This window comes from Natrix helvetica (genome assembly GCF_964273705.1).
Source record: "Natrix helvetica genome assembly, chromosome: 8".
Taxonomy (NCBI): Eukaryota; Metazoa; Chordata; class Lepidosauria; order Squamata; family Natricidae; genus Natrix; species Natrix helvetica.
This window is the reverse complement of record NC_138559.1, coordinates 22,511,242-22,537,260: the sequence shown is the minus strand read 5'-3', so window position 1 is coordinate 22,537,260 and position 26,019 is coordinate 22,511,242. Positions and strand designations below refer to the sequence as shown.

The 26,019-nt window shown below is 45.2% G+C and overlaps 1 protein-coding gene and 1 long non-coding RNA gene across 3 annotated transcripts in view; one reads left to right on the top strand and one right to left on the bottom strand.

The window, feature by feature from the left end:
* Positions 1 to 709, bottom strand: part of LOC309396273 — an 11,121-nt gene extending 10,412 nt beyond the window's left edge. Inside the window, exon 1 of the long non-coding RNA XR_014176080.1 lies at positions 586 to 709. This is a non-coding gene — a long non-coding RNA (uncharacterized lncRNA). The remainder of the gene's footprint in view (positions 1 to 585) is intronic.
* The window catches only part of LOC309396271 (opioid-binding protein/cell adhesion molecule homolog), a 609,765-nt gene that overhangs the window by 348,079 nt on the left and 235,667 nt on the right, over positions 1 to 26,019 (top strand). Inside the window, exon 2 of one of the 2 annotated variants that reach the window (XM_081961273.1) lies at positions 702 to 786. In XM_081961273.1, the coding sequence (XP_081817399.1) occupies positions 702 to 786 (85 nt within the window). Of the gene's footprint in view, positions 787 to 26,019 lie in introns of both variants that reach the window. The other variant, XM_081961272.1, reaches the window with a different exon arrangement.

Here is a 26,019-nt window from a genome sequence, read left to right as displayed (position 1 = left end):
CCTGCCCGCGTCTCCCGCCTGCCCACCTCGAGCCTTGAGCCGCCGTCTGGCGGGGGCGGCCGCAGCCTTCCCAAGCAGCGGAGCCGGACGAGCCCGGACGGCCGAGGAGAGTGAGACGCAGGGCGGCGTCGGGGCTCCGGAGCTCCATCGGCCCCTTGGCTGGAGAAAGAGGGAACGAGCGCGCGGCGGAGGGAAGAAAACCCCAGCCGGGGCGCCTCCCGTCTCCTTCGGCTCCGCTTCTCCGCCTCCTCGGTGGCGGCGCAGAAAGTTTTGCCTTCGGAGCCTTGCAGCCACTTAGTCCGGTTTCTTCTCTCTTTGGAAGCCGGACCGAGGAGGACATCTCGGACAGCTCCCCTCTTGCCCCGGGACGGCCGGCCCGTCTGCAGCCGCCTCTCCCACCCCTGGCATCCTCTGCCTGGACGCCCCGCCTCTCCGGAGCTGGATTTCTCCTGGGCGCCCCGCTAACCGTCGAGCAGCATCAGCGCTTCGCCGCGTAAAAGCGCCTCGGGGTTGCTCTCGCTCCGCGATCGCCCCTTCTCCGTCAAGCATCGCTCCCCCCCCCCCTTCGCTACCGGCGTAGTCTACCATAGCTTGGAGGGACGTGTCTCTGCATCCCAGGATGGGGCTCGGTGGGGGCTTGGTTCTGCCCTGGCGGTGCCTGGTGGTCGTGTGTCTCAGGCTGCTCTTCCTTGTGCCCGCAGGAGTGCCGGTTCGCAGCGGAGATGCCACCTTCCCCAAGGCCATGGACAACGTGACGGTCAAGCAAGGAGAGAGCGCCACCCTCAGGTAGGAGCAGATAGCTTTGGGCTACTCTTTGATGACCCCCGGGGGTCTTTTGTTATTGGGGGTGCGGGGGGAGCGTTTCCTCGGGGCGGGGGGGAATCGCTGACCAACGGGTGGGGATCAGTTGGAAACGGATCTCTCCCATTGTCCCAAGGAGCTCCTGCTAGTGGCACTGCCTACCCAGAGAGTTAGGATGTGGTACCCAAGCATGGAGCTGCTTGTTTGCCTGCCTGTCTGGAGAGGCAAATTCTGGGACATTGCCTCAGGGTACAGGTGGTGGTGGTGGGGGGGCGTTGAAAGACTTTTCAAGGCTGGTGGGCATCCTTTAAGATGCTGTTGTTGTCCTCCTTGCTTGCAAAGGAAGACGGTTGTTGTAGCCCTGGTGGAGGAACTTATGATGAGAAGTAGTGTGAGAGGGGAGAGAAGGGTGAGGCCTTTCTTTCTGTGTTTTTCAATGGGGCGTCGGGCAGTTGGATAGCTGAGTTTGAGCTTGCAGGATGGGCACCTTGAGAAGAAGTTCCCAAGATGGGTTGGGTGCCAACAACATGGGTATGGAGCATGTCTTGTGAATCGATGGGTGAGAAAACAAGGGGTAGGTCTGCCCTGCATTATATGCTCTTCCTCCCCTCTCTCTCCCTGCTCCCCAGTTCCTGTCTCTGGTTCTAACTGGTTTCTGGGGTTTGGATGTCTCTCCCGAGACGGCATCGATTGCTTTTATGTTTTCTGGACCGAGCTGTTCAATATCAAATCAGTCCTTTTGACTGCTGGAGCAGCTCGGATGAATTCCGATAGCCTGGTTCTCTCTTCTCTCGCACGCAGTCAGTTTTGTTTTTCACTCCTTGGCTGAGAAAGAGATGCAAAGGGGATCATAAACAGATGTCTTACTTTTGGTGCCTGTGTGGGTGGGTGGGTGGGATCAACCATTGCTGCCAACTTTCTCTGTGCCTTCCCCGAGTAAATTTACAAGCATGGGGCTTCTGCAAAGGAAAAAGAGGGGGAGATTCTCGCTCTTGAGAAGATCCTCAAAAGCACCCATGAGCTTGCAAGGGGCAATGGGCTGGACTGATCATCTATATAGAATAGAATAGAATAGAATAGAATAGAATAGAATAGAATAGAATAGAATAGAATAGAATAGAATAGAATAGAATAGAATAGAATAGAATAGAATAGAATAGAATAGAATAGAATTCTTTATTGGCCAAGTGTGATTGGACATACAAGGAATTTTTCTTTGGTGCGTAAGCTCTCAGTTTACATAAGGAGAATAAAATGCACTAAGAATAAAAATATTTAGTGGTAGTCAAGGTTACTAAATAAGCTATCAAATCGCCCTAGGAAACAAATAAAAACAGAAAGATACAAGCAGTATGGTTATAGTCATAACTGGGGAGCGATAGATACTAGGAAGGAAGAGAAGAAGAAGAGTAACACAGTCTTAGTAAATTATTGACAGTGTTGTGGGAATTAGTTGTTAAGCAGAGTGATGGCAGTCAGGGGAAAAACTGTCTGTGTGTCTGGTTGTTCTGGTGTGCAATGCCCTATAAGGGTAGGAGTTGAAACAATTTATATCCAGGGGGCCTGTAGATATTTTCACAGTCCTCTTTTTGACTCGTGCAGTATACAGGTCCTCGATGGAAGTTGGTAGCAATTGTTTTTTTCTGCAATTCTGATTATCCTCTGAAGTCTGTGTCTGTCTTGTGGGGTTGCAGAGCCAAACCAGACTGTTATGGAGGTGCAGATGACAGACTCTGTAATTCCTCTGTAGAACTGAATCAGCAGTTGGACTTTTTGATCAGAAGGCTCGAAGGGATGGATAACCTAGCACTTGTACCAGAATGAAAACAGGATGAGTTTGGGAGCGTCCGAAAGAGGAATGAATTCGACGAGTTCATTTAGAACATTCTGAACTGGGTGTAATACACATAGCTGAGAAGTTAAGTGGTCCAAAATTGAACCAAACCACGTTGCTCTCTGAGTGGCTACCAGTGGAAATGATCAAAGTGGGTCAACTGAGATGAAGGTCTTTAAAGGTTGCCCAACAGGGTTGGTTTAGTAAGTAGAACTCCTAGCAGAAATCCCTGCCAATTTCAAAACTGGACCAACCCAGACAGGTTTATAGTTGGCTTTGGTTTGATCTAGAAAAGCAATTGTGTGCATTGGTTTCTACTGCTCAGGACTGCTTGTAATATTTTATTCCCTGCACCTCAATTCCATGTTCATGCATCATAGGGAAAAGAGGTATTAAAAGGATGGAGCTTTCCACAGTCTTCATGAATATGAGCTTCGGGGTTTGGGTGTTTGTGATAATCAAGGTTTCTAATCTGTGGCTATGGTTATTTCATTAATATGCATTAATGGGCGATGGGGGGGGGGGAGGCACAATGCTCTGCATTGTACCACAGTGAACTGAAGCCCCAAAGCCAGGGTAGATGGTTTCATTTCTTCAAGAATCTACAGTGAGGATTTCACATTACCCTCTGTATGTTTTATAGTAGCCTTGCTCACCAAGAAATAAGTCCAGGCTTTTTGTCAATTCTAGCCTGACGTGTCCACCATCCATCTCTCCATGCAGTGACTCTGAGCTTTTTTCCAGTTGTAAAGATAAGGTTTCTGAAAGATTTCTTTGGACAAGCCCTTCTACTCCCCCCCCTCCTCTCCCAATGATAGTCCTGTGCAGTAGGTGGCACCCCAAATCTTCTCATCAGCTTTCATGGACAAATAAGGACAAATATTTAAGCAGCTTTCTGTACTCTACTGATGGTTTGTGAAAAGGAAGAGACCGTTCAGTTTCCCCCAGTAAACTCAAATCTCTGTCTGTCTCTGTCTCTGTCTCTCTCTCTCTCTCTCTCTCACACACACACACACACACACTCACACACACACAGAGGGAGGGATGGAGGGATGGAGGGAGAGAGACTGATTTAACCAAGTCCACTGGAGAGGCTCAGTGGCTAAGGCGCTACGCTTGTTGATCAGAAAGGTCAGCAGTTCGGCAGTTCGAATCCCTAGCATTGCGTAACAGAGTGAGCTCCTGTTACTTGTCCCATCTTCTGCCAACCTAGCAGCCTGAAACTTGTATGTAAAAATGCAAGTAGAAAAATAGGAACCACCTTTCCATGCGCCTTTGGCATTTAGTCATGCTAACCACATGATCACGGAGTTGTCTTCGGACAGCGCTGGCTCTTCAGCTTTGAAATGGAGATAAGCACACACACCCCTAGAGTCAGGAACAACTAGCACATATATGCAAGGGGAACCTTTACCGAAGGTTCACTCGGCTAAGAGGAATTTATTTCTGCATGAACAAATGAGGACAAATATAAGCAGCTTTCAGTACTCTACTGATGGTTTATCAAAAGGAAGAGACCATTCAATTGCCACCAGTAAATTCAAATCACACACACACACACACACCCCAAATGTGTTTAACACTAGTTGTTGCATCTCTTCAACTGTAGCTAGTTTCTGAATAAGGTGAGGGATCACCAATAGGATTGTCAGCCAACCCATTAGGGAGGATCCTTGGCATTGGATCCTTGAGACACAAGGGAGGCCAACTTTGCAGTAGGATCTTGCTCTCTCATCAGCGATGACCAAAATGCCAGAACAAGTCTCGTTATCGGTTGACTTTGTTCTTCATTATATTTTGTTTATGGAGCTATTTTTGTTCTGACCGAGGCTTCCCAAGAGCACAAACTCCTTGTCCCGACAAAAAAAAAAACCTTTTATTAATTTACTATGAATTCTGCTCATTCACATCCAGCAAAGACTTTCAAGGGAGGATTTACAGTCACATATCTTATCTGGCTTGGAGAGCTGACAGGCCCATATCTACAAAACTTGGCAAGGAGTTTTGGAGAGTCACGAACCTCTTTTATTTCCTTTGGGGCATCCACCTGTGGCCTTACTCCAAAGTCGACCCCTGTTCCTTAACTGTTCCCTTCATCTGGCAGCTCTGTACATGCGCACACTGGGAACAGGCTCCAACTGTTCTTCTGCCTCACTGTTGTCTGACTCTGAAGGCAGCTGATAACTGGCATACAGCTCTGGCCCCCTCTCTGCCTCCGACACAGAGCCCTCCTCAGAGCCTTCCCCAGACTCCAGGACTGGCCCATGTTCCTCCCCAACCTCCCCACTGTCCTAATCTGTTGCCAGCTCTGCTAGCCACTGGTGGGCCACAGCAATTTCCTGGCGTCCTTCAAGCCAAAGTTTCCAAAATTAGGAAAGGAAATCCTACCGCTGAGCACGGTTGTGGTAGCAGGACATAGCTACTTTCACAGATGGATTAATTTTAGCATTTCAGTTTTCCCAACTGTGAAGGAGCTACAGGAAGTGTCCAGGGTGGTATGAAATTACTTTGCTACAATACACCCACCTTTCCCCAAGGGCCATTCCACTTTGGTGTCCATTTTGGTGTTTGGATTTTGAAAGGGAGATATGCGAACATTAAGATTGCGCCAAAGGGGGAGAGAATGACAAAACGTTTGAGGTGCCCCCTGGTTTAATCTTGGTTTGCCGTTGTTGAACCCGGTGTGTTTTGTGAATCTAGCCCATCTGTCTCCCCCCCCCACTTTAATGCATTGTCTAAATCCTTCAAGGAGGTTAATTCTGTAAGCGGTTTAAGTGTGTTGAAGGAATGAAGCTTCTGAATCTGTCGAAGAGGACACACGCATTTTGGAAATGGCCATTGCAGTTTTTTTTTAATGGATGCAAATCTTGGAAGATAGAGGAGAGCAGGCCGTGCCCTGCAAAAGACTGACCAAGTGCTGGGGGAGGCCTCATTCAGTTTCTCAATGGCCCATTTGTTGGTCCTCCCAGCTGCTAGCTCATCATTTATCTCCCCTTTTTTTCCCTGGGACAGAAAGATCCATTTGGGGTAGGCAGACAAATCACATACCACTATTCATGGGAGAGCCATCTTCTCCTTAGCCTTTTCCAAAGGTCGGTCTGGTACTAACTATTCCTTTTCTTAACAGAGCAGGAGGGAAGATGATTAAAGTTTTGAATCTAGGGCAGATGGAGAGACAAGGAGGGAAAGAGAGAGATGGGTAGCCCAAACATGGTGGATGTGTAGGGAGTGCAGAACTGAAGTGCAGTCCATTCTCATTCTCTCTCTCCCTCCCTCCCTCCCTCCCTCCCTCTCTCTCTCGCTCTCTCTCCCCCCCTCTCTCTCCCTCTCCCTCTCCCTATCCATCTCCATCTCTCTTTAACAACTTATTTGTTCATTGATTTTTCAGTTATGTAGAAACCAACTATTAGCAAGCTGGCCATTTAAGCTGGAGACAGATGATATGGGTTTGGCTGTCATTGTCAGTCTGTCTATGTGTGTGTGAGAGAGAGAGAAGAGAAGAAACACAGAGAGAAGAGAAAGACAGAGAGAAGAGGGGGGAGAGAAGGGACGAGAGAAAGGAAACACAGAGAGAAAGAGAGAGAGAGAGAAGACAGAGAGGGGAGAAGAGAAAAGACAGACAGACAGAAAGACAGACAGAGAGGAGAGAGAGAGAAAGAAGAGAAAGAGAGAGAAGACAGAAGGGGGAAGAGAAAAGATAGACACAGAGAGAACAGACAGACAGAGAAGCGAAAGCAGTCAGAGAGAGAAGAGAGAGGGGGAGAGAAAATGGGGAGAGGGAGAGAAGAGAGACAGAGAGAAGAGACAGACATAGAGAGAAGAGAAATATAGACTGACAGAGAGAGGACAGTGTGTGTGTGTGTGTGTGTGTGTGTGTGTGTGTGAGAGAGAGAGAGAGAGAGAGAGAGAGAGAGAGAGAGAGAGAGAGAGAGAGAGAGAGAGAGAGAGAGAGAGAGAGAGAGAGAGAGAGAGAGAGAGAGAACAGGAATAGAAATGAGGGCTAAAAGTGTTTTTGGGAGAGACTCCTTGACTTCTAACTTATACACAAATACCATCTATTATTTCTGCCAAACAGATTTTAGTCTTGCCTCAAAAGTCACGCAGAACCTGTTGAAAGGTAGAAGAAAAGCTATTTGCATGAAGCTCTGGAAGCAACACCTCAATACCAGGAAGAATTGCCTGCTGGCTTTATTCACCGAGGGTGTGCAAAGAGGTACTTTGAAATGTAGAGCAGCCCTCTGCACAAACTGTGCTTTCTGAGTACTTTTGAGTCCCTTTGAATAGTTGCAGCAGTTGTCTGTGTGTGTGTGATTCCTTCTTCCCCCTCTTTATGTAGCTGCTCTGGAAGGGGAGGAGGGAGAAAGTCCATTTGTCTCTCCTTTCGATATGCAGCAACGTGCAGCCACTTCATTTCTTTTTAGAAAAAATGACTATTATCAGGATTACTGTAAGAATAGCTCAGCACTTCTCAATGTGCCTCGGTTTAAATAGATGTCAAACCGTGGTTTATTGACTAAACCAGGACTGGTGGGGTTCGGTCAATTCGCTAAATCATAAACAGTCGACTTAGAAACAATGGCTTGTAAGGGGCCGAGGCAAAAACGTAACAATCGCACTTCAGCTTAGCCGATGCTTATGAAATCGTCGTCTAAGGATGCGTGGGTTGTACACACGTAGTTAAAAAAGAGGGATCACACTTAAAAGATTACAACGAACCCAGGACTGTGTTGGCTTAAAAGCCAGTACAGTCCTAGGCTTCATTAATAGAGGGATAGACTCAGGATCACGTGAAGTGTTAATACTGCTTTATAATGGCTTGGTAAGACACTGAGCTTGTCGATCAGAAGGTCAGCAGTTCGGCGGTTCGAATCCCTAACACCGCATAATGGAGTGAGCTCCTGTTTCTTGTCCCAGCTTCTGCCAACCTAGCAGTTTAAAAGCACATAAAAAATGCCAGTAGAAAAATAGGAACCACCTTTGGTGGGAAGGTAACAGCGTTCCATGCGCCTTTGGCGTTTAGTCATGCCAGCCACATGACCACGAAGACGTCTTCGGACAGCACTGGCTCTTTGGCTTTGAAACAGAGATGAGCACCGCCCCCTAGAGTCGGGAACAACTAGCACATATGTGCGAGGGGAACCTTTACCTTAAAGACCACATTTGGAAAACTGCATCCAGTTTTGGTCGCCCCACTATATACAAAAAGATGTTGAAACTCTAGAACGGGGGTGTCAAACTCAAGTCCCATGGACCAGATTTGGTCCAGTGGGTGCTTAGGTCTGGCCCACATAGGCTGCCCAGGAAACAGTAAAGGATCGTCCCACAATGCCTCCCTCAGTGAAAAGAGTTTTGGAAGGCCGCAGGCAGCCCTCCTGAGTTGAGTTTTCAGTGGCAGAGCGTTGCAGGAAGCTGTTGCAGCCAAAAATGGAGCTCAGGAGCCCGTTTTCGCTGGCAGAGTGCTTGGGCCACCATAGGTACCCCCAACATGAGTGACGTTGAGCTGGCCATGCCCACCCCAGCCCTCTGAGGTCAAACATGACCCTGATGAGGCCCTCAATAAAATCAAGTTTGACATCCCTGGACTAGAAAGAGTACAGGGAAGACCAACAAAGATGATTAGGGGACTGGAGACTAAAACATATGAAGAACGGTTGCAGGAACTGGGTATGTTTAGCTTAAGAGAAAGAAGGACTAGGGGAGACATGGTAGCAGTGTTCCAATATCTCAAGGGTTGCTACAAAGAAGAGGGAGTCAAGCTATTCTCCGAGGCACCTGAAGTCAGGACAAGAAGCAATAGGTGGAAACTAATCAAGGAGAGAAGCAACTTATAACTGAAGAGAAGTTTCCTGACAGTGAGAACAATTAACCAGTGGAACAGCTTGCCTCCAGAAGCTGTGAGTGCTTGAACACTGGAGGTTTTTTTTTAAAAAAAAGATTGGACAACCCTTTGTCTGAAATGGTATAGGGCTGTGATGGCAAACCTATGGCACAGGCGCCCAAAGTGATATGCGAAGCCATGTCACCCGGCATGCGCAGCCTGCCTGTTTGTCTTGTGGCTTTCTGGAATACCTGTGCATGCAACAATTAGCTGTCCTTTACATGCATGACAGTGCTGAAAACTGGCCTGTGTATGTGCGCTGGCCAGCAAACCTGGTGCTGAAATGTTTTGCCAACACTGGTATAGGGTTTCCTGCTTGAGCAAGGGGTTGGACTAGAAGATCTCCAAGGTCCCTTCCAACTCTGTTATTCTGTTATACTGTAGATGAGGAATAACAAATAAAACCCAGCATCCAGCTCCTTATATTTGGAGTCTTTTGAGGGGGAAAAAAAATGCAAGTAGTTTGTGAACTGTCATTGGATCAGTAGCCACTTTTAAAAGATATATTCAGAATACTTCTCATCATTGAAGTGGCCTTCAGCCTCTCCTGTCGTTAAGGTTGAAAAAGTAGCTGAAACGTCTTCTACAAAGTCCTACTATTATAATACACCAGGCCATATTCTTGGCAGTTTCTCACTAAAGTCACAACTATGGTAAAACAGCACAGGAATTCTACAAGCAAATGACCACAGTTAGAATGAAAGAAAAACATTATATTATTTACAATGGATTCATAGCCGCAAGGGATTCATTATGCCTTCTTTCTATAGAACCAAGCAAATCATACATTTTTCTCTCTCCACCAAGGTTGTTGGTATCAATAGCAATTTTTTTTTTTGGCTTTTGTTTCAGCCTTCAGACTTTTGAAGGCACATCACCTGAATTCTCTTAGGGCTGCAATCTTTCTTTTTTGCCAGCAGATGGCCAACTCTGATATTTTATTTTCATTTGCAGATGGTTCTTTTTTTCCATAACTTGGAACGATGGCATACAGTTGTGAAGTCTGAGAAATAGGCGTATAAGAAGGAGGAATGAAAATGTTGCTTTCTCCTTTCTCCTTCTGATGTTCCAGATGGAAGCTGCTATTCCCCCCCCCCCGTAAATTATTATTTCTTTAGCATATGGCATACAATGTCAGGGAAATCTACACAAGCTGGACACACACAGAATAACAGGGTTGGAAGGGACCTTGGAGGTCTTCTAATCCAAGACACTGCTCGAGCAGGAGACTCCGTACCATTGCAGACAAGTGGTTGTCCCATCTCTTCTTAAAAAACCTCCAGTAATGGAGCATCCGTAGCTTCTGGAGGCAAGCCGTTGTTGGAAGAAAGGTCCAGGTCCAGTTCTAAGCTGGGAGAAAGAACTCGGATATAAAATGGAGGTTGGAGGCTGATTAGAAAGAAGGTCCATTTATTGATGAACAGAACCACCAGACTTTGTGGTTCTGGGACAGCTGACAAAATGGAGTTTAGAGAGGGTGGGTTTTGTACCTCCTGGATTCCTATGGGGGTCATGTAGGGGTCATTGCTGACACTATAGGCAAATGATGCAAATGCAAATCCTAGGTGCTTGTCTGCATAATGCAGTCCTGACAGATTAGATTGCCATTTCGTTTTGTTTGCCTCTCATCTGCCCAGGTCTGCTCTCTGCACACGTCAACACAGCTAGGTTTCTCCTACCAAAGGGGTACCTATTTATCTACTTGCAGTTTCAAACTTTTGGGTGGGCAGGACCTAGGGAGCAAGGGACAGGAGCTGACTCCGTTTGCGCTAGTGGGAAATATCTGTTATCTCCGGTGTAGGATGAGAATAGAGGTTCCTTCTCCAAGCTCTTAGGTTGGTTTCAGAACATTTCGTTACCAGTCTAGGTAATGACACTGACATCTCCTAACTTTCACTAAAGAACCTAGCCTGGTAATGGTTGTCCCAAAGGTGCTTTTTTCAAGAGGCAACTGGGTTTTCCGGTTTTTCTCTGAAGACATTTTGCTTCTCGTTCAGCTCTTTTTTGACTTCTCCTTTGACTTTATTGGGACTGGCTTCTGATGAAAATATCTCCTTCATTTATTTATTTAGCAAGACAGCTTTATTTATTTGTTTATTCAGGTGGTTTACAGAAATCCCAATACAAAAGACAATAAATCCCATCCCCTGACAACAACAATCAAACCAACCACTGGACAAGATCAAGATCACCCTGGAGTCCCCAGGCTCATTGTGTTCTGACCGAGGCTTCCCAAGAGCAGGAAGCAAATTCCTTGTCCCAACAAAAACCCCTTTTATTAATTGACTGTGAATTCTGCTCCTTCACATCCAGCAAAGTCTTTCAAGGGAGGATTTACAGTCACAGACCTTATCTGGCTTGGAGAGCTGCCAGGCTGACATCTGCAAAACTTGGCAAGGAGTCTTGGAGAGTCACAAACCAATTAAGTCAACTAATCGTCTCCTGCAAACTCCACTCTCCTTTCGCTCCTCTTTTATTTCCTCTGGGAGGGGCCATTCATCATCCACCTGTGGCTTTACTCCCAAGTTGATCCCTGTTCTTTAGCTGTTCCCTTCATCTGGCAACTCTGTACATGTGCACACTGGGAACAGGCTCCAGCTGTTCGTCTGCCTCACTGCTGTCTGACTCTGAAGGCAGCTGATAACTGTCAGAAGGCTCTGGCCCCCTCTCTGCCTCCGACACAGAACCCTCATCAGAGCCTTCCCCAGACTCCAGGACTGGCCCATCTTCCTCCCCAACTGCCTCACTATATGAATCTGCTGCCAGCCTCTGCTGGCTACTGGCGGGCTACAACAAGAAGCTTCTTGGATGAGAAGCGAAATGTCTTCAAAGAAAAAACATAAAGTCTAGTTGCCTCTTGAAAAAGCCCCTTTGGGACTAGCTTGGTAATGAAACATTCAGAAGACAACCCACAAGCTCAGAGACCAAACCTCTACCCTCAATTCATGCCATCCCATGAAGATGAGATTGATCCACCAAAGTACAAACCATTTCTGGTCAGCAGTTCCAGTGTGATTAAGGCACTGCTCCACTGCATCCCCTTCCTTCCATGGAATTCTTTTATAACATTGCTGCTTTCTGGTAGTCAGTGGAAGAGTAGTGATGCCAATGTCTTCTCTGCTAAATCTCTCCCAGTTTGCTGATTATGCTCCTGCACTGATGCCTTATCTCTCCTTTGCAAGCGCTCACTGCCTTTTAATCCTTAGTATTTATTTTTCATCTCCTCCTCCTCCTCCTCTTCTCATTCCACTCTCCACTTCTGCCTTTCCTTTGCAGTCCCTGTGCTTTCAGCCATTACATCTGGCTCAGATCTTTGACTGCGTTCCGTGATAACGTGCTGCCAAAAAAATCCTTGGGCTGCTTCTTGCCAAAGCTGTTAGCCAAGTTATCTTTCCAAATCTACTTGCTGATTCTTGAGTTCAGGCAACCGAATTGCCTGGGAATAGCCAGAGAGTTGACTCCGTTAAAACAGAATGGATGGGTCAGATGAGGAATTGGAAACTGAATGCAAGAGGCTACAGAGAGGGATTGCTTAGACTAGAGGGAGGGATTGGAGCGCATGGAATATAAGATAAGATGACTTGTGAGATGCAGCACAAAAGATGCATTGGGATAAAATATTGATTACATGTCATGACAGTCTTTCATGGTCCTTCGACAATGGTTGGAAACTAACCAAAGAGAGAAGCAACCTGGAATTAAGGAGAAACTTCCTAATAGTAAGGACAATTAACCAGTGGAACAGAAGTTGCCTTCAGAAATCATGGGTGCTCCATCATTGGATATTTTTTAAGAAGAGTCAGGGTCACCAATCCTTCAGACCTCAGGGACCAATAAATTCATAATTTCAAATCCCTTGGACCACTAATATGATCTGCGTAATATGACCGGCTGGTGGGTGTGGCAAGATCATGTGACTAGGTGGGCATGGCCAACTTGATGTCACTCACATTACTGGGGCATACTGGCTGGAACCCACCACTGTCCTGTACCAGTGCATTTTGTCTTTCTTGCTTAAATGTAGAACCTGACTTTTCTCACCACTGACTTTCATTTTGTTAGCTAGCTCTGTCAAGATCCTTCTGTATCTTAAGCCTATGAGTATCAATGTGGGCAAGAACAAACTCCAGATTGTGTAGCCATGGCAAGAGACAATTCACAGCTGAACCTCGTGCCTAGCAGTTTGATTTCATGAAATAATTTGAGAGGAAAGAAGAGGCCCCCAAACTCAAGTTGGATGGGAATTCATATCCTCTGCTGTTGCAAATGATTCCTTAGCAGGCTTACCTAACTGGACAAGGGTTACGGTTTATTCCTTAACCAACTCGTTTTTCATAAAGAAATGCATTCAGCAACCTGTGAAGCATCAAGGTGTGGTATATAAATGAAGCTTGTATGAGTTGGTAGGGAAATCCCAGGAAGGGCAGTTTTGTGATGATCATACAATGTGCAACGAACGGCACCTCCGGTGCAAGAGCTACTTGTGAATCGCCTAAGTCAGTCACCTTGTGTTTTTATTACCTATATGGCACGAATCTGGGAATGACCAGATCGGGCTTCATGGAACTTGCGGGAGATCAAGTTTATGTGTCTTGTGGCTGCGCAATGACTCCAAGCTAGGCCCGCGCTTGATCACTTCTTCCAGCCTGGCTGGCAATTTCCAAAAATAGCATCATTGTATGAAGGATACTTTCTTTCTTTCTTTCTTTCTTTCTTTCTTTCTTTCTTTCTTTCTTTCTTTCTTTCTTCCTTCCTTCCTTCCTTCCTTCCTTCCTTCCTTTCTCTTTCTTTCTCTCTCTCTTCCTCCCTTTCTGTTTTCCTTTCTTCCTCCCTTCCTTTCCCCCCTCCCTCCCTTCTCCTCTTTTTTCTTTCTTTCTTTCTTTCTTTCTTTCTTTCTTTCTTTCTTTCTTTCTTTCTTTCTTTCTTCCTTCCTTCCTTCCTTCCTTTCTCTTTCTTTCTCTCTCTCTTCCTCCCTTTCTGTTTTCCTTTCTTCCTCCCTTCCTTTCCCCCCTCCCTCCCTTCTCCTCTTTTTTCTTTCTTTCTTTCTTTCTTTCTTTCTTTCTTTCTTTCTTTCTTTCTCTTTCTTTCTTTCTTTCTTTCTTTCTCTCTTCCTTCCTCTTTTCTTTCCTTCCTCTCTTCCTTTTCCCCCTCTCCCCTCCCTCCTTTCCTTCTCCTTTTCTTTCTTTCTTTCTTTCTTTCTTTCTTTCTTTCTTTCTTTCTTTCTTTCTTTTTTCTTCCTTCCTTCCTTCCTTTCTCCTTCCCTCCCTCTTTCCTCCCTTCCTCCCACCTTCTTTCCCTCCCTCCCTTCCTTTTTTCTTTTCTTTTTGTTCGTTCCTTCCTTCCTCCCTCCCTTCCTTTATAAAGTTTATTGGCTGCTTTTCTTAGCACATGGTAACTCTGGGCAGCTTGCAATCATAAAATATAAATATACGTATGTATTAAAAATATAAATAAATTAATACAAGCAGATACTACGATCCAATTACAGATGGGGCGGGTGGGTTCAGGGCAAGTGGGGAGGCAGGATCTGTTGCTAGTTGATCAACTACCTCCACTGTGATATTCCTTCATTGGTTCTCCAAGCTAACTGGCAGTGTCAGGTCCTTAGGCTCTTACGAAAGACACAACATCAGAGAAGGTCCTTCTCCTGGGCCTCACTAGCCGGAATAATTGCATGAAGGGTCAATTCAGCCCTTTGACTATCTGATCCTCCTTGCTCAATGGAGACAAGAGGAAAGAGAGGGAGTTAGTATGCCCACTATGGACTTGGGGTTCACTCATTATCAGTATGGGGACCTTATCAGGATGCATCTGGATAAACACTCTCCCCGGGGAATGTAGACTTGAAGAAATGAAAGCTTCATCCGTCATGTTTTACACCAAATGTATGAATGAGGATGAATTAGCCGAGAGCATGTTGGAAGCAACAATTCATGTCTGTACTTTGCACATCTCCATTTCCCCTCCATTAGCAAGTTTATTTATTTTTTTGTTGAGAGGAGATGTGTGACATTGTGTTGTGGATAATGGGTGTCATTCATTGGTTTGGGTTATTTATTCCCCCCCCCTCCATTTAATTTCCTAGCAAGGTTCTAAATGCACTGGTACACACGATGCAAAACCATGCATTGCTGTAATTAAACCAGCCACAGAATTGCATGTGAGAAAATAACACAGTAACCGAGTTTAAAGCAAGCATGCTTTAAATAATGTCCACGCCATAGTCAAGGTGCTTTTGATCAGGGCTGCATCTTCTTCCTCTCTTAAAACAGGATTCCACAGAAGTGAAAATTAAAATAATAATAATATTTTGTGGTACCGACGCCAGATCAATCTATATCGCTGCTTATAATCCAGTAATAATTGCACCAGAGTCAGGGAGAACAATGTGATATCTGCTGGAATCAGTAAGCGTTTATTGTGTGAAAATTTGCACCTCATTAAAAAGGTGTAAGCCTTCCCTTGGTCCAGATGGAAGGCTTAAAACTGCCTCCTTGCTCCAATCAACACCTTCTCTCTTGAACTTTTCTGTTGTGAGACTTGCACTGCTCTACTGCACACACGACTTCTTCGTTATTTGGGCTGGCTGTTTCAGAAGGCGAGGGAGGCCCCTCCTGGGAGGCCCAAATCTGTCACATTTATTGAGACATAAAGGAAAAAGGGAACTGTTCTGACCCAGCTCCCCAAACATGACAAACCTTCTGAAGTGAACTCACAAGATGCCTTTATTAGGAATGCCGGCAACCACAGCAAAAAGTTTCTCTTTCAAAGCAGGCTAACAAGTTTGTCCGTCCGGGAGATGAATAGTTGTCTACCACATCTACTCATCTGCGCCCCCTGCCTTTTATCCCCAGAGTTAGGGTGGGGCCTCACTAACAGCAATGGCTCTTCCGTCTCAAAGACCTGCCCATAGATTTCCACTGCTCTCCTCTCCTCTGCCTTCTGCACATCAGGCACTGGGCCCAGTTGTTCCTCCTCTTCCTCATCAGCCAACTTCTGACCTGGGGGCTGTTGACTCTCCATCTGAGGGCTGACGGACGTCTCCGTCTCCGTCTCTGCCTTTCTCTCTGCCAGCTCCACTCCCTCTTCCCCCTCGGAGCTCTCTGGTGGCCTTGATGCTGACCCTTCTCCCATGCCTCCCCCTCCTCTGATTCAGCTGCTGGAGGGGCCGGCCACAACAGGAATGTTCCTTTATAAATGAGGTCAGTTCCTTATGCATCTGGTCATTCCTTTTTTATTATTTGTTTTCTTCAACTTGTAGAGTTGAAGAACTCTAGAGCCTAGAGCCTTGCAGTCTCCTATCCCAAGTGCCAAACAGAGCCAACTTTCCTTAAGGTTTCAAGATCATCCAAGGTCAGTTAACCGATGCTTCTTAACTGGACATGTTGGCTCTTTTTAGGTCAAGCCTTTCTCATCCTCTGAATCTAATACAAAAAGAGCATTTTTATATAGCAATTGCAATAGCACTTAGATTTATATACCACTTCCCACTACTTTACAGCCCTCTTTAAGCGGTTTTAAAGAGTCAGCATTTTGCCCTCAACTGTCGGGGTCCTCATTTTACCCACCTTGGAAGGATGGAAGGCTGAGTCAGCCTTGAGCCTGCTAGGATTTGAACTGCCAAATTGCAGGCAGTCGGCAGTCAGCAGAAGCAGCCTGCAGTACTGCACTCTAACCACTGCGCCACCATGGCTCATATAGCATATTGCAGAACTGAAGTCCAGAAAAGTTGGGCTGCAGAACCAGGATTTTGTATATGTAGTCTTCTTCCATTTATTTATTGACTGTTTAGAGTTAAAGCAGCAATGAAAAAAAAGTGACACAACAGTTTTTCCATACTTACAACTGTTGCAACATCCCCAGGGTCACGTGGTCAGGATTCAGACACTTGGCAACTGACTTGTATTTATGACAGTTGCAGTGTCCCGGGGTCATATGAGTCTCCTTTGACGACCTTCTGACAAGCAAAAGTCAATAGAGAAACCAGATTCAATTAACAACTGTGTTAATCAGCTGCAGTGATTCACTTAACAACGGTGGCAAGAAAGGTTGTACAATGGGGCAACATTCACTTAACAACTGTCTTGCTTAGCAACAAAAGTTTGGGGCTCAAATGATCAAATATGGGGCTCAAATCCAGTCATCAGGTGGATGGAGTTTGTCTCCCATAATTCTGAGTGATAGCCTATCTGGCTGGAGAATTTTGGGTGATAAAGTCCATATCTTTCCCCAATAACAGTAAGGCAGATAACCTCACAGATTTTGGAGCCCTTTTCTTCATTCTGCAGAGGAATGGGTCTCTGGATTTGTACCCCAAAATACTGCCCCGATCGCAGAATTGCCTAAAAATAATGTTCTCTGGAGATCTCCCTCAGATAAAAAAGTTCTAAGGAAGATTTTTTTAAATAATGCCAGCAAACTTTTGCAATATGCTTTAGTAAGGAGGCTTTATTCCTTAATTACAAAAAGCTGCAACCTTCTCAATTAACCAGGGATAGATCCTATTTTCTGATAAATGTCCTGGATAAATCAGTGCTCCCATTATTATTTTTTTACCGTTTGTGCAGGACTTATTAAAGCTCTTAAGCAGGAGTTATTAAAAGAGAGCTTGTCCCGGCATTTGACTTTCCTCCCAGGTTTTCTACAAAGTCAATGTGCAAGGAGAAAGAACTTTTTAGGAGCAAGGTAGAATTTAGATTTTTGTTCCGTATGTTGCTATCGGAAGAAATATCCATCTGGTTCAGTTCTAAGTGCTATTGCTAAGTGCTAAAGAAGGAAGGAACCTTAGAATCGATCAGGATCGAACTGCTGGCAGTTGGCAGAGTTAGCCTGCAATACTACATTCTAACCACAGCATCAACATGGTCCTTCCTTCCTTCCTTCCTTCCTTCCTTCCTTCCTTCCTTCCTTCCTCCCTCCCTCCCTCCCTCCCTCCCTCCTTCCCTCTCTCCCTCTCTCCCTCCTTCCTTTCCTCTCTCCCTTCATTAGCGCTTAGCACTGGTCAGGATCGAACTCCTGGCAGTGCGCAGTGAGTTAGCCTGCAATACTGCATTCTAACCACTGTGCCACCACGGCTCATTACAATATGACCAATACATGCCAATTTTGCTGTGAAATGTGGGTGGTGTGCAGTTAGAATTACAGTAGAAACTGCATAATTAGAAGCCAAGCAATGAAATTTCAGGCCGTTTTAGATTTTTGGTAACATTCCTTGATGTAACACCTTCTCGTCAGCCAAATCAGTTTCCAAAGAACTCTCTATACAATTTTTTAAAAAGGCAGAACAAGCCAGACTTCCATGCATGCAGCAGGGATGTAGGCAGCAAAATGTTGGGGCATGCCAGCGGCCAGTGGAGCTGGCAGCACATCTGGACAGTGAGGAGGTTGGGGAGGAACATGGGCCAGTCCTGGAGTCTGGGGAAGGCTCTGATGAGGGCTCTTTGTTGGCGGCAGAGAGTAGGTGAGATCTGTATGCCAGTTATCAGCTGCCTTCGGAAACAGACATCAGTGAGGCAGACAAACAGCTGGAGCCTGTTCCCAGTGTGTGCGTGCACAGAGTTGCCAGACGAAGGGAACAGCTAAAGAACAGGGGCTGACTTGGAGTAAGGCCACAGGTGGATGATGAATGGCCCCTCCCGGAGGAAATAAAAGAGGAGCAAAAGGGGAGTGGAGTTTACAGGAGACAATTTGCAGGCGTTCCCTTAATTGGTTTGTGACGCTCCGAGACTCCTTGCCAAGTTTTGCAGATCTCGGCCTGGCAGCTCTCCAAGCCAGATCAGGTCTGTGACCGTAAATCCTCCCTTGAAAGACTTTGTTGATTGTGAATGAGCAGAATTCACAGTAAATTAATAAAAGGTTTTTTTGTCGGGACAAGGAGTTTGCTTCATGCTCTTGGGAAGCCTCAGCCAGAACACAGTTTGTTCCCAAAAACTTTTCTGAACCTTTCAAAATGATCTATTTACTTCTTAAATAAAGCCATAAATTGTTGACAATCCAAATTGTTGACAATCCAATCCAAATGTCATTATATATGCCTTTATCATGCTTGGCTGATGAATGGCTGGTCTACCCGGCATACAATTCCCTTTCCCTCATCCATCCTTCTTTCCCTCTGCCCCCCCCCCTGTTTTATAAACCAATCTTGGTTCTGTTTGGATTTTGGCAGCTTTTCGTGATAGACGCCGGCCATTTAAACATTTTTCTCCTCTCCTTATAAGTACACACACATACAAACACACACCAACTTCACAAAGCAGTGCTGTAAAGAAGTGAATTCTGGTAAAGCTCGGAAAAATTTAGCCATTTTCCAAATTTCTCCCAAAAATGAATTGTGGAAGTAGCTGAATATTCACAGTCCATAGTACTGGAGATGTGCTGTCAAGAGCTGTGGTGGCACGGTGTACTTCTGCTGACTGCCAGCTGCCTGCAATTTGACAGTTCGAATCTCACCAGAAAGATAGGAGTTTTCTTGTTTGTGAATCTTGCTAGACAAGGAATCATGGACAGAAACAGAACAAGGAGAGATTCAACCTGGAAATAAGAGAAATTTTCCGACAATGAGAACAATCAACCCATAGAACAGAAGTTGACTTCAGACGTTGTGGGAGCTTCGTCACTGGAAGCTTTCAAGAAGAGATTGGACTGCCATTTGTCAGAAATGGTGTACGGTCTCCTGCTTGGGCAGGGTGGGGGTTGGACTAGATGACCTACAAGTTCCCTTCCAACTCAGTTAATCTGTAAATCTGTATAATGAAAGTAGAGAAATGAAACAATGAAGCTCATTGTTGGCAACTTTGTGTCATTAAGCCTTGTGAGTTGTCTTGTGTGATGATTGTGCGTGCCTTTAAGGGGGTCCCTGCCTGCCTGCGTGAGTGTGTACGCCTGAGCGCAAATCAGTGCCTTCCCTTCAGGGCCTCAGTTTCCCCATCTGGAAAATGACAGTCCTAATACCCTCCTGCCCAACCAAGCTTCCCTGATTGTGAAGTACGGAGCTGAGCTAACATGTTATTACCGCTGCAATTTTTTTTCTCTTCCTGCCATTAAATCTTTGCTGGGAAAAGGGGGGGGGGGTTGAGCAACTTTCCCATTGTGTATGAACGCTAAAAGTGCAGGGATTAGCAAAGGACACATTAACCCGGCCCTGTTCTTAGCGCTGCTATCATGCTTCAGCCTAACTTCCTTCCCACCCAAAATAAAATGCACATAGCAGCTAAATATATACCTGCCGTTTGGAAGGTACATCTCTTTTTTCTCTCTCGTTTGGAGGTGTGGCTGTAAAAAAGAAAAAAACCCAGTGAAATTAGAGCCGGGGGCAGCGGCATTTTGGGTCTTCTCGGCTGGCATAATAATTTAATTCCCCCTCCCCACAAGGGAGTTGGTATTTAACTTGTCTTGCCTGCTCTCGATAGTTATAATTACGTGCCCGCTAATTTTACTGCAAAAGCAGAGATATTGATTGGTGGGGGAGAGGGACCAAGAGTGGTGGATCTGATGATCCCTTGGTGAAGCCAGTTTCCAGATGATGGTCTGATGTTTGTTGCTTGGATGGCTGCACCATGGTCTAAGATGAAGGAGCAAAAGAAGGAGGGATGTTAGGCACTGCAAACCAGAGTGTTTATAGCACTTTACAGATCATTGGATAGACAGAGTTGGCACTCAAGACTAGAACTAATATGGGCTACTCATGCTTAATGGCATTTAAGAGCATTTCATTGTTCAGATGTCCTTCTGCAAGTTAGATATATACATTCTAACTCCCTTTCCCCTTTCCCTCTCCTCTCCTCTGCTCTCCTTTTGTTTCCTCCCTCTTTTCATCCTTTCCTTTCCTTCCCTCCCTCTTTTCTTCCTTTCCTTCCCTCCCTCTTTTCTTCCTTTTCTTTCTCCCTCTTTTCTTCCTTTCCTTTCTTTCCTCTTTTCTTCCTTTCCTTTCCCTTCCTCTCCCCTCCCTTCCGCTCTCCCTGTCGGCTTCCTGTCTTATTGTGGAATCTAGCAATAATAAGGGAAGCAAAGGCATTAATATGAGATCCAGTTTGGTATAGTTGAGGCAGGAAACCAGGAGATTGGGAGTTCTAGTCTTACCATGCCAAAGCTAGCTGGGTGACCTTGGGCCAGACACTTTTGCACAGCCCTAGAAAGGAGCTAAGGGCAAAACAGTTCTGAAAAGCCTTCCTAAGAAAATTACAGGAAGTTGTCCAGGCAGTAATATGGAGTTCTTCCAAAGAGAAAGAAAAGGGGGGAGAGGGAGAGGGAGAGAGAGAGAGAGAGAGAGAGGAGAAGAAGGAGGGCAGAGGGAGAGGGAGGGGAAACAGGGAAGGAAGTATTGTAATTGTATTTTTTTGTATTGCATTTGTAGAAAATACTTGTATTTTCTGATATGGATTGAACCAGTAGAGACTAAACCAATTTCATTGTATACTTGATGTACAATGATAATAAAGGCTATTATTGAGAAGGAAGGAAGGAAGGAAGGAATAGATGAAAGAAAGAAACGAATACTTTCTTATCCAGAAAAAGATGAAGATGATGGATTCCCCAATGGAGCAATGGAGGAAAGTTGTCTAGGTCCTTGATGGCTAATTTTGCTTTTGAGAGGAATAACAAGCTGCCTCAGGCAAATTCATTTTATTATCCAAGTTAAATTTTAACTCCAGGCAAGGAGCTTAGAAACCTGGCATCCATACCACCACTACGGTGCCTTAATGGTGCTACTCCCTAAGGCTCAAACTTCCAAGGGATTTTTTGCCACAATCCAAGTTGTGTCACCAAGTTTTTTTCTAGGAAGGGAAGGGAAAAGGCTGAGGATGAAAGAGAGACGGGGTAGAAAGAGTCCAAAATCCCGAATGAGACCTTTGGTGGAAAATTCAGCTTTCCCAGGTGGACGAGTTCTTAAATCAAGCTCAGGTAATCTACAACCACAACATGCCTAGGGGGTTGAAAAAAACAGAAAGAGGGATGTGGCATAGCTAAGATTTACGAGAGTTCTGCTGGGCTGGCAGTTGTTTTCCCAGCTCCAGAAGAAGTCACAGCAAGCGGTCCTTCCCTTCCCCTCCTTCTCCGATTTATTTATTTATTTGTGTATATATTAACTCTCTTTCCTCATCCCCCTTAAATCTAGCAAATTTCTAACCCATATAAATCCAATTACCCATGTTTTGCCTTCAGGGAGTGAGAGAGATTAATGTGGCTATTTTGGCAGGAATATAAAAGGAAAAGAGGTGGTAATAACAATAAAGGCTCATAAAGAGGAACTGATCGCTAAGCCTATGCCTCAAGCCAAGCTGTAATTCTTGCAACACTTTCTTGGCAATGCCAGCCAAGGACCTTTAAAAAAAACACACAAAAGTAGGGACACAAGTTATTTCTGTGCCACAAATAGGTCCATCCGCCAAGGAACACTTTCTGTGCGATAAGCAAAAGCTGGCGGTGTACTTCCCTAAATAAGCCATTTCTACCCATTTGTACATCAACAACACAACTACTGCACATTTGTAGATGTGTACCCTTCACGCAGTGGCTCAGTGGCTCGGAAGCTGAGCTTGTCAATCAGAGTGGTCGGCAGTTCAGCGGTTTGAATCTCTAGCGCCGCGTAACGGAGTGAGCTCCCATTACTTGCCCCAGCTTCTACCAACCTAGCAGCTTGAAAGCATGTAAAAATGCAAGCAGAAAAATAGGAACCATCTTTGGTGGGAAGGGAACAGCGTTCTGTGCACCTTTGGCATTGAGTCATGCCGGCCACGTGACCACCGAGGCGTCTTCAGACAGCACTGGCTCTTTGGGTTTGAAACGGAAATGAGCACCGCCCCCTAGAGTCAGGAAAGACTAGCACATATGTGTGAGGGAAACCTTTTACCCTTCACTCTAGATTCTGACAGGTGTTCTGAAGCATGTAGAGGCCAGGAACAAATTCCTTTAATTTTAATAAGAAAAATTAGGTTGAAAGAGTTGCATTACCATCATGGATTTGGGGTACGAGCAAAAGGGATGAAAATGAGAGCGATACACTTGAGTGCATTGGTTTGCTTAGCCTTCCACTATCTTGTTTTGTTTTAAATCTGACTTGCATGGGTACAATTATGTTACTGTCTGAGATCTAACAGCATCCTTTAAAAATCCAATTTTTTCAGAATACTTTCAGATTGAACTTCCAGAGAATAAAAGAAAAGTGTGTGTGTGTGGGGGGGGAAGCATGTGTTTGGAGCTAACATGGAAGGTGGCCAACTCTGGGTTTAAACTGTAGCCTTGGTATAAATATACAGCCATTGTTTCTTTACCATCATGGATTTAGGGGTCGGAGTGAAAGGGAAGAAAAGGAGAGCACCCAAGACCATGTATATATCCCCTCAACCACTCTACTCTTCTTTGCCGGTTGTGCCAAGACATCCCTGTCTTCTGTTCCTATTCTTTGTTTTATAACCAGCTTTATCAGTGACATAAAGAGGGCTGCAATCCAAGTAGACAAAGAGGTTGGCTTGCACAGCCTATAATCAAGTCGTCACGTTGTAAATAAGAGGCCAACTAAAGGCAGGAAGCATTTACATCTGAACCAAAGAAACTTCTTTATGTTGTAATCATGTTTAAGTCCATCGGAGATGTTAATGCTCAGATTGAAACATGTTTGGTGGTACATTCCAGGTGTTGTTTGGTGGCCACAGAGTTTGTGAGTGGGGCAAACCAGAGGTGGGTTCCTACTGGACCGGTTCGGCTGAGTAGATAGTTACTCGGCCTGCCACGTCCCCGGACCTGTTCTATTGATGGCAGCGCCTTCTTGATTTTAGTTTCTGCGTATGCGCAGAATAATATTCATTGTTTCTGTGCACTGCACCAGCAGTAATGCTCTCAGGAACCCACCCCTGGGGCAAACAGAAGCCTTTGGAAGGAATGGATGGAAACTGATCAAGGAGAGATTCAACTGGAAATAAGGAGAAAATTTCTAACAGTGAGAACAATCAACCAATGGAACAGCAGTTGTGGGAGCTTCATCCCTGGAAGCATTCAAGAAGAGACTGGACTGCCCTAAGTCAGGAATGGTGTAGGGTCTCCTTCTTGGGCAGGGGGTTGGACTAAATGTCCTACAAGGCCCCTTCCAAGTCTGTTGACCTGAAATCTGTGTTACCACAATTGATGACAATCTGAATTGTGCCAATTTTCCTTCAAAGGAATTGGGATTGAGAGCTTGATTTATCCACCTTTGATCCATTGTTGGCCCATATCTCCCTGACTTTTTCCAAAGGTGCTTTTTCCAAAAGGCAACTGAATTTTCTTAGGTTTTGTTGGTCTTAGTATCCGTTCATAACGCTTTGGGTGAACCATGGCCTGGATGATTGAGACCAGAGGTGGGATTCAGCAGGTATTGACCAGTTCTGGAGAACCGGTAGAGGAAAATTTGAGTGGTTCAGAGGACCGGTAAATACCACCTCTGACTGGTCCCACCCCCATCTATTTTCTGCCTCCTGAGTCCCAGCTGATCGGGAAAGAATGATGATTTTGCAGTAACTTTCCCCTGGAGTGGGGAGGGAATGGAGATTTTACAGTATCCTTCCCCTGCCATGCCCACCAAGCCATACCACAGCCACCGACCCACGACCACAGAACCAGTAGTAAAATTTTTTGAATCCCAGCACTGATTGAGACTCATAATCATCTTCCTTACCTTGTCTATCCACACTTTGTTGAGTCCATTTATTTGCTTGGTCTTCCAATAGCTCTTTTTTAAATTCTGACTTGTAATGGTACAGTTAAACAACTGTCTCAGATCTAACAGTTTCCTAAAAAAAGATATCCATTGCTTCATGCACAACTTTCAGATTAGACTTCCACATAACAACAACAACAACAACAACAACAACACCCACCCCATGTGTTTGGAACTGAATTAGAAAGTGGCAAGTTCTGGGTGTCAGCTTTGTAGCCTGGGTATAAATATACGGCCATGGTGATGATGTCAGATTTCCAAGTAATATGTCCCATTCAATAAGAAGTCTGATGCAGGCAAATTCCTCAATGAACATTTTATTGGAACATATCAAATTGGTATGTCCTTGGTGGAAAACCAGCTCTAGGTTCTCACTGGTTTTGCGTCTAATTAAAAGTAAAACTTTGTCACTCCCCCACGAGCCTCCAGTCACATGGTCCAATTGGCATGCAGTCCAGTTGCTAGCTGACCTCAGTCTCAAACTTTCGAACACCTGCATCAGAGGTGGTATTCAGCAGGTTCTGACCAGTTCTGTAGAACTGGTAGCAGAAACTTTGAGTAGTTTGGAGAACTGGTAAATGCAGCCTCTGGCTGGCCCCGCCCCCATCTATTCTCTGCCTCCCGAATCCCAGCTGATCAGGAGGGAATGGAGATTTTGCTGAATCCTTCCCCTGGAGGGAGGTGGGAATGGAGTTTTTATAGTATCCTTCCCTGGAGTGGGGATGTAATGGAGTGTTTTCAGTATCCTTTCCCTGGAGTGAAGAGGGAATGGAATTTTACAGTGTCCTTCCCCTGACATGCCCACCAAGCCACGCCCACCAAGCCATGCTACGCCCACCAAGCCACGCCACAAAACTGGTAGTAAATATTTTGAATCCCACCACTGACCTGCACCAAAGTCCTTGATTCCCAGGAGAAATAGTTTTATTTAGGCTACAACACTCCGGCTGTCTCTACACCCCATTCCCTCGCTCCTTTGCTCCGGGCTGTGTCAGCCCTGCAGCAGTGAAAAGAAAACCCTCCCTAGAGAAAACTAACAAAAGTAAATGGCCACAGCTCAGCCAACTTTACGGTGACAGATGACTTGCGAAGTATTACAACTGGATTAACATTTAAGGTCAGAAATATTGTCACCTGCTTTTATCACCCCCATTCTTACAGCCTAAGCTCTTAAACCACAAGCAGGCATAACATCATTGATCTTAGGATAAATATCAAGTGATTCTTGAGATAAAACAGGAAATTAATAGGATAAATACTCAAGATCCAGACTTTTTCAGAAATCATTGGAGACTAAACAGACTAGCTACTCCTCAGTTTCTGGTAGTAGTCCTTGATTTATGATCACAATGGAGCCCAAAATTCCCATTGCTAAGTGAGACAATTGTTCTCATCACTCTGATGAGAAGCAAAACGTCTTCAAAGAAAAAACAGAAAGTCCAGTTGCCTCTTGAAAAAAAAAGCACACCTTTGCAACCCGATTTTGTTGATTTTGATGAAAAGAAGGACTAGGGGGAACATGGCAGCAATGTTCCAATATCTCAGGGTCTGCCACAAAGAAGAGGGAGTCAAGCTTTTCTCCAAAACACCCGAGGGCAGGACAAGGAAGCAATGGGTAGAAACTGAGTTCTAGCAACCTAGATGTTGGATACCCATTTGTCTGAAGTGGTATAGGGTTTTCCTGCCAAGCAGGAGATTGGACTAGAAGACCTCCAAAGTCCCTTCCAACTTTGCTATTCTGTTCTGTTCTGTTCTGTTCTGTTCTATTCTATTCTATTCTATTCTATTCTATTCTATTCTATTCTAAGTTGCCAA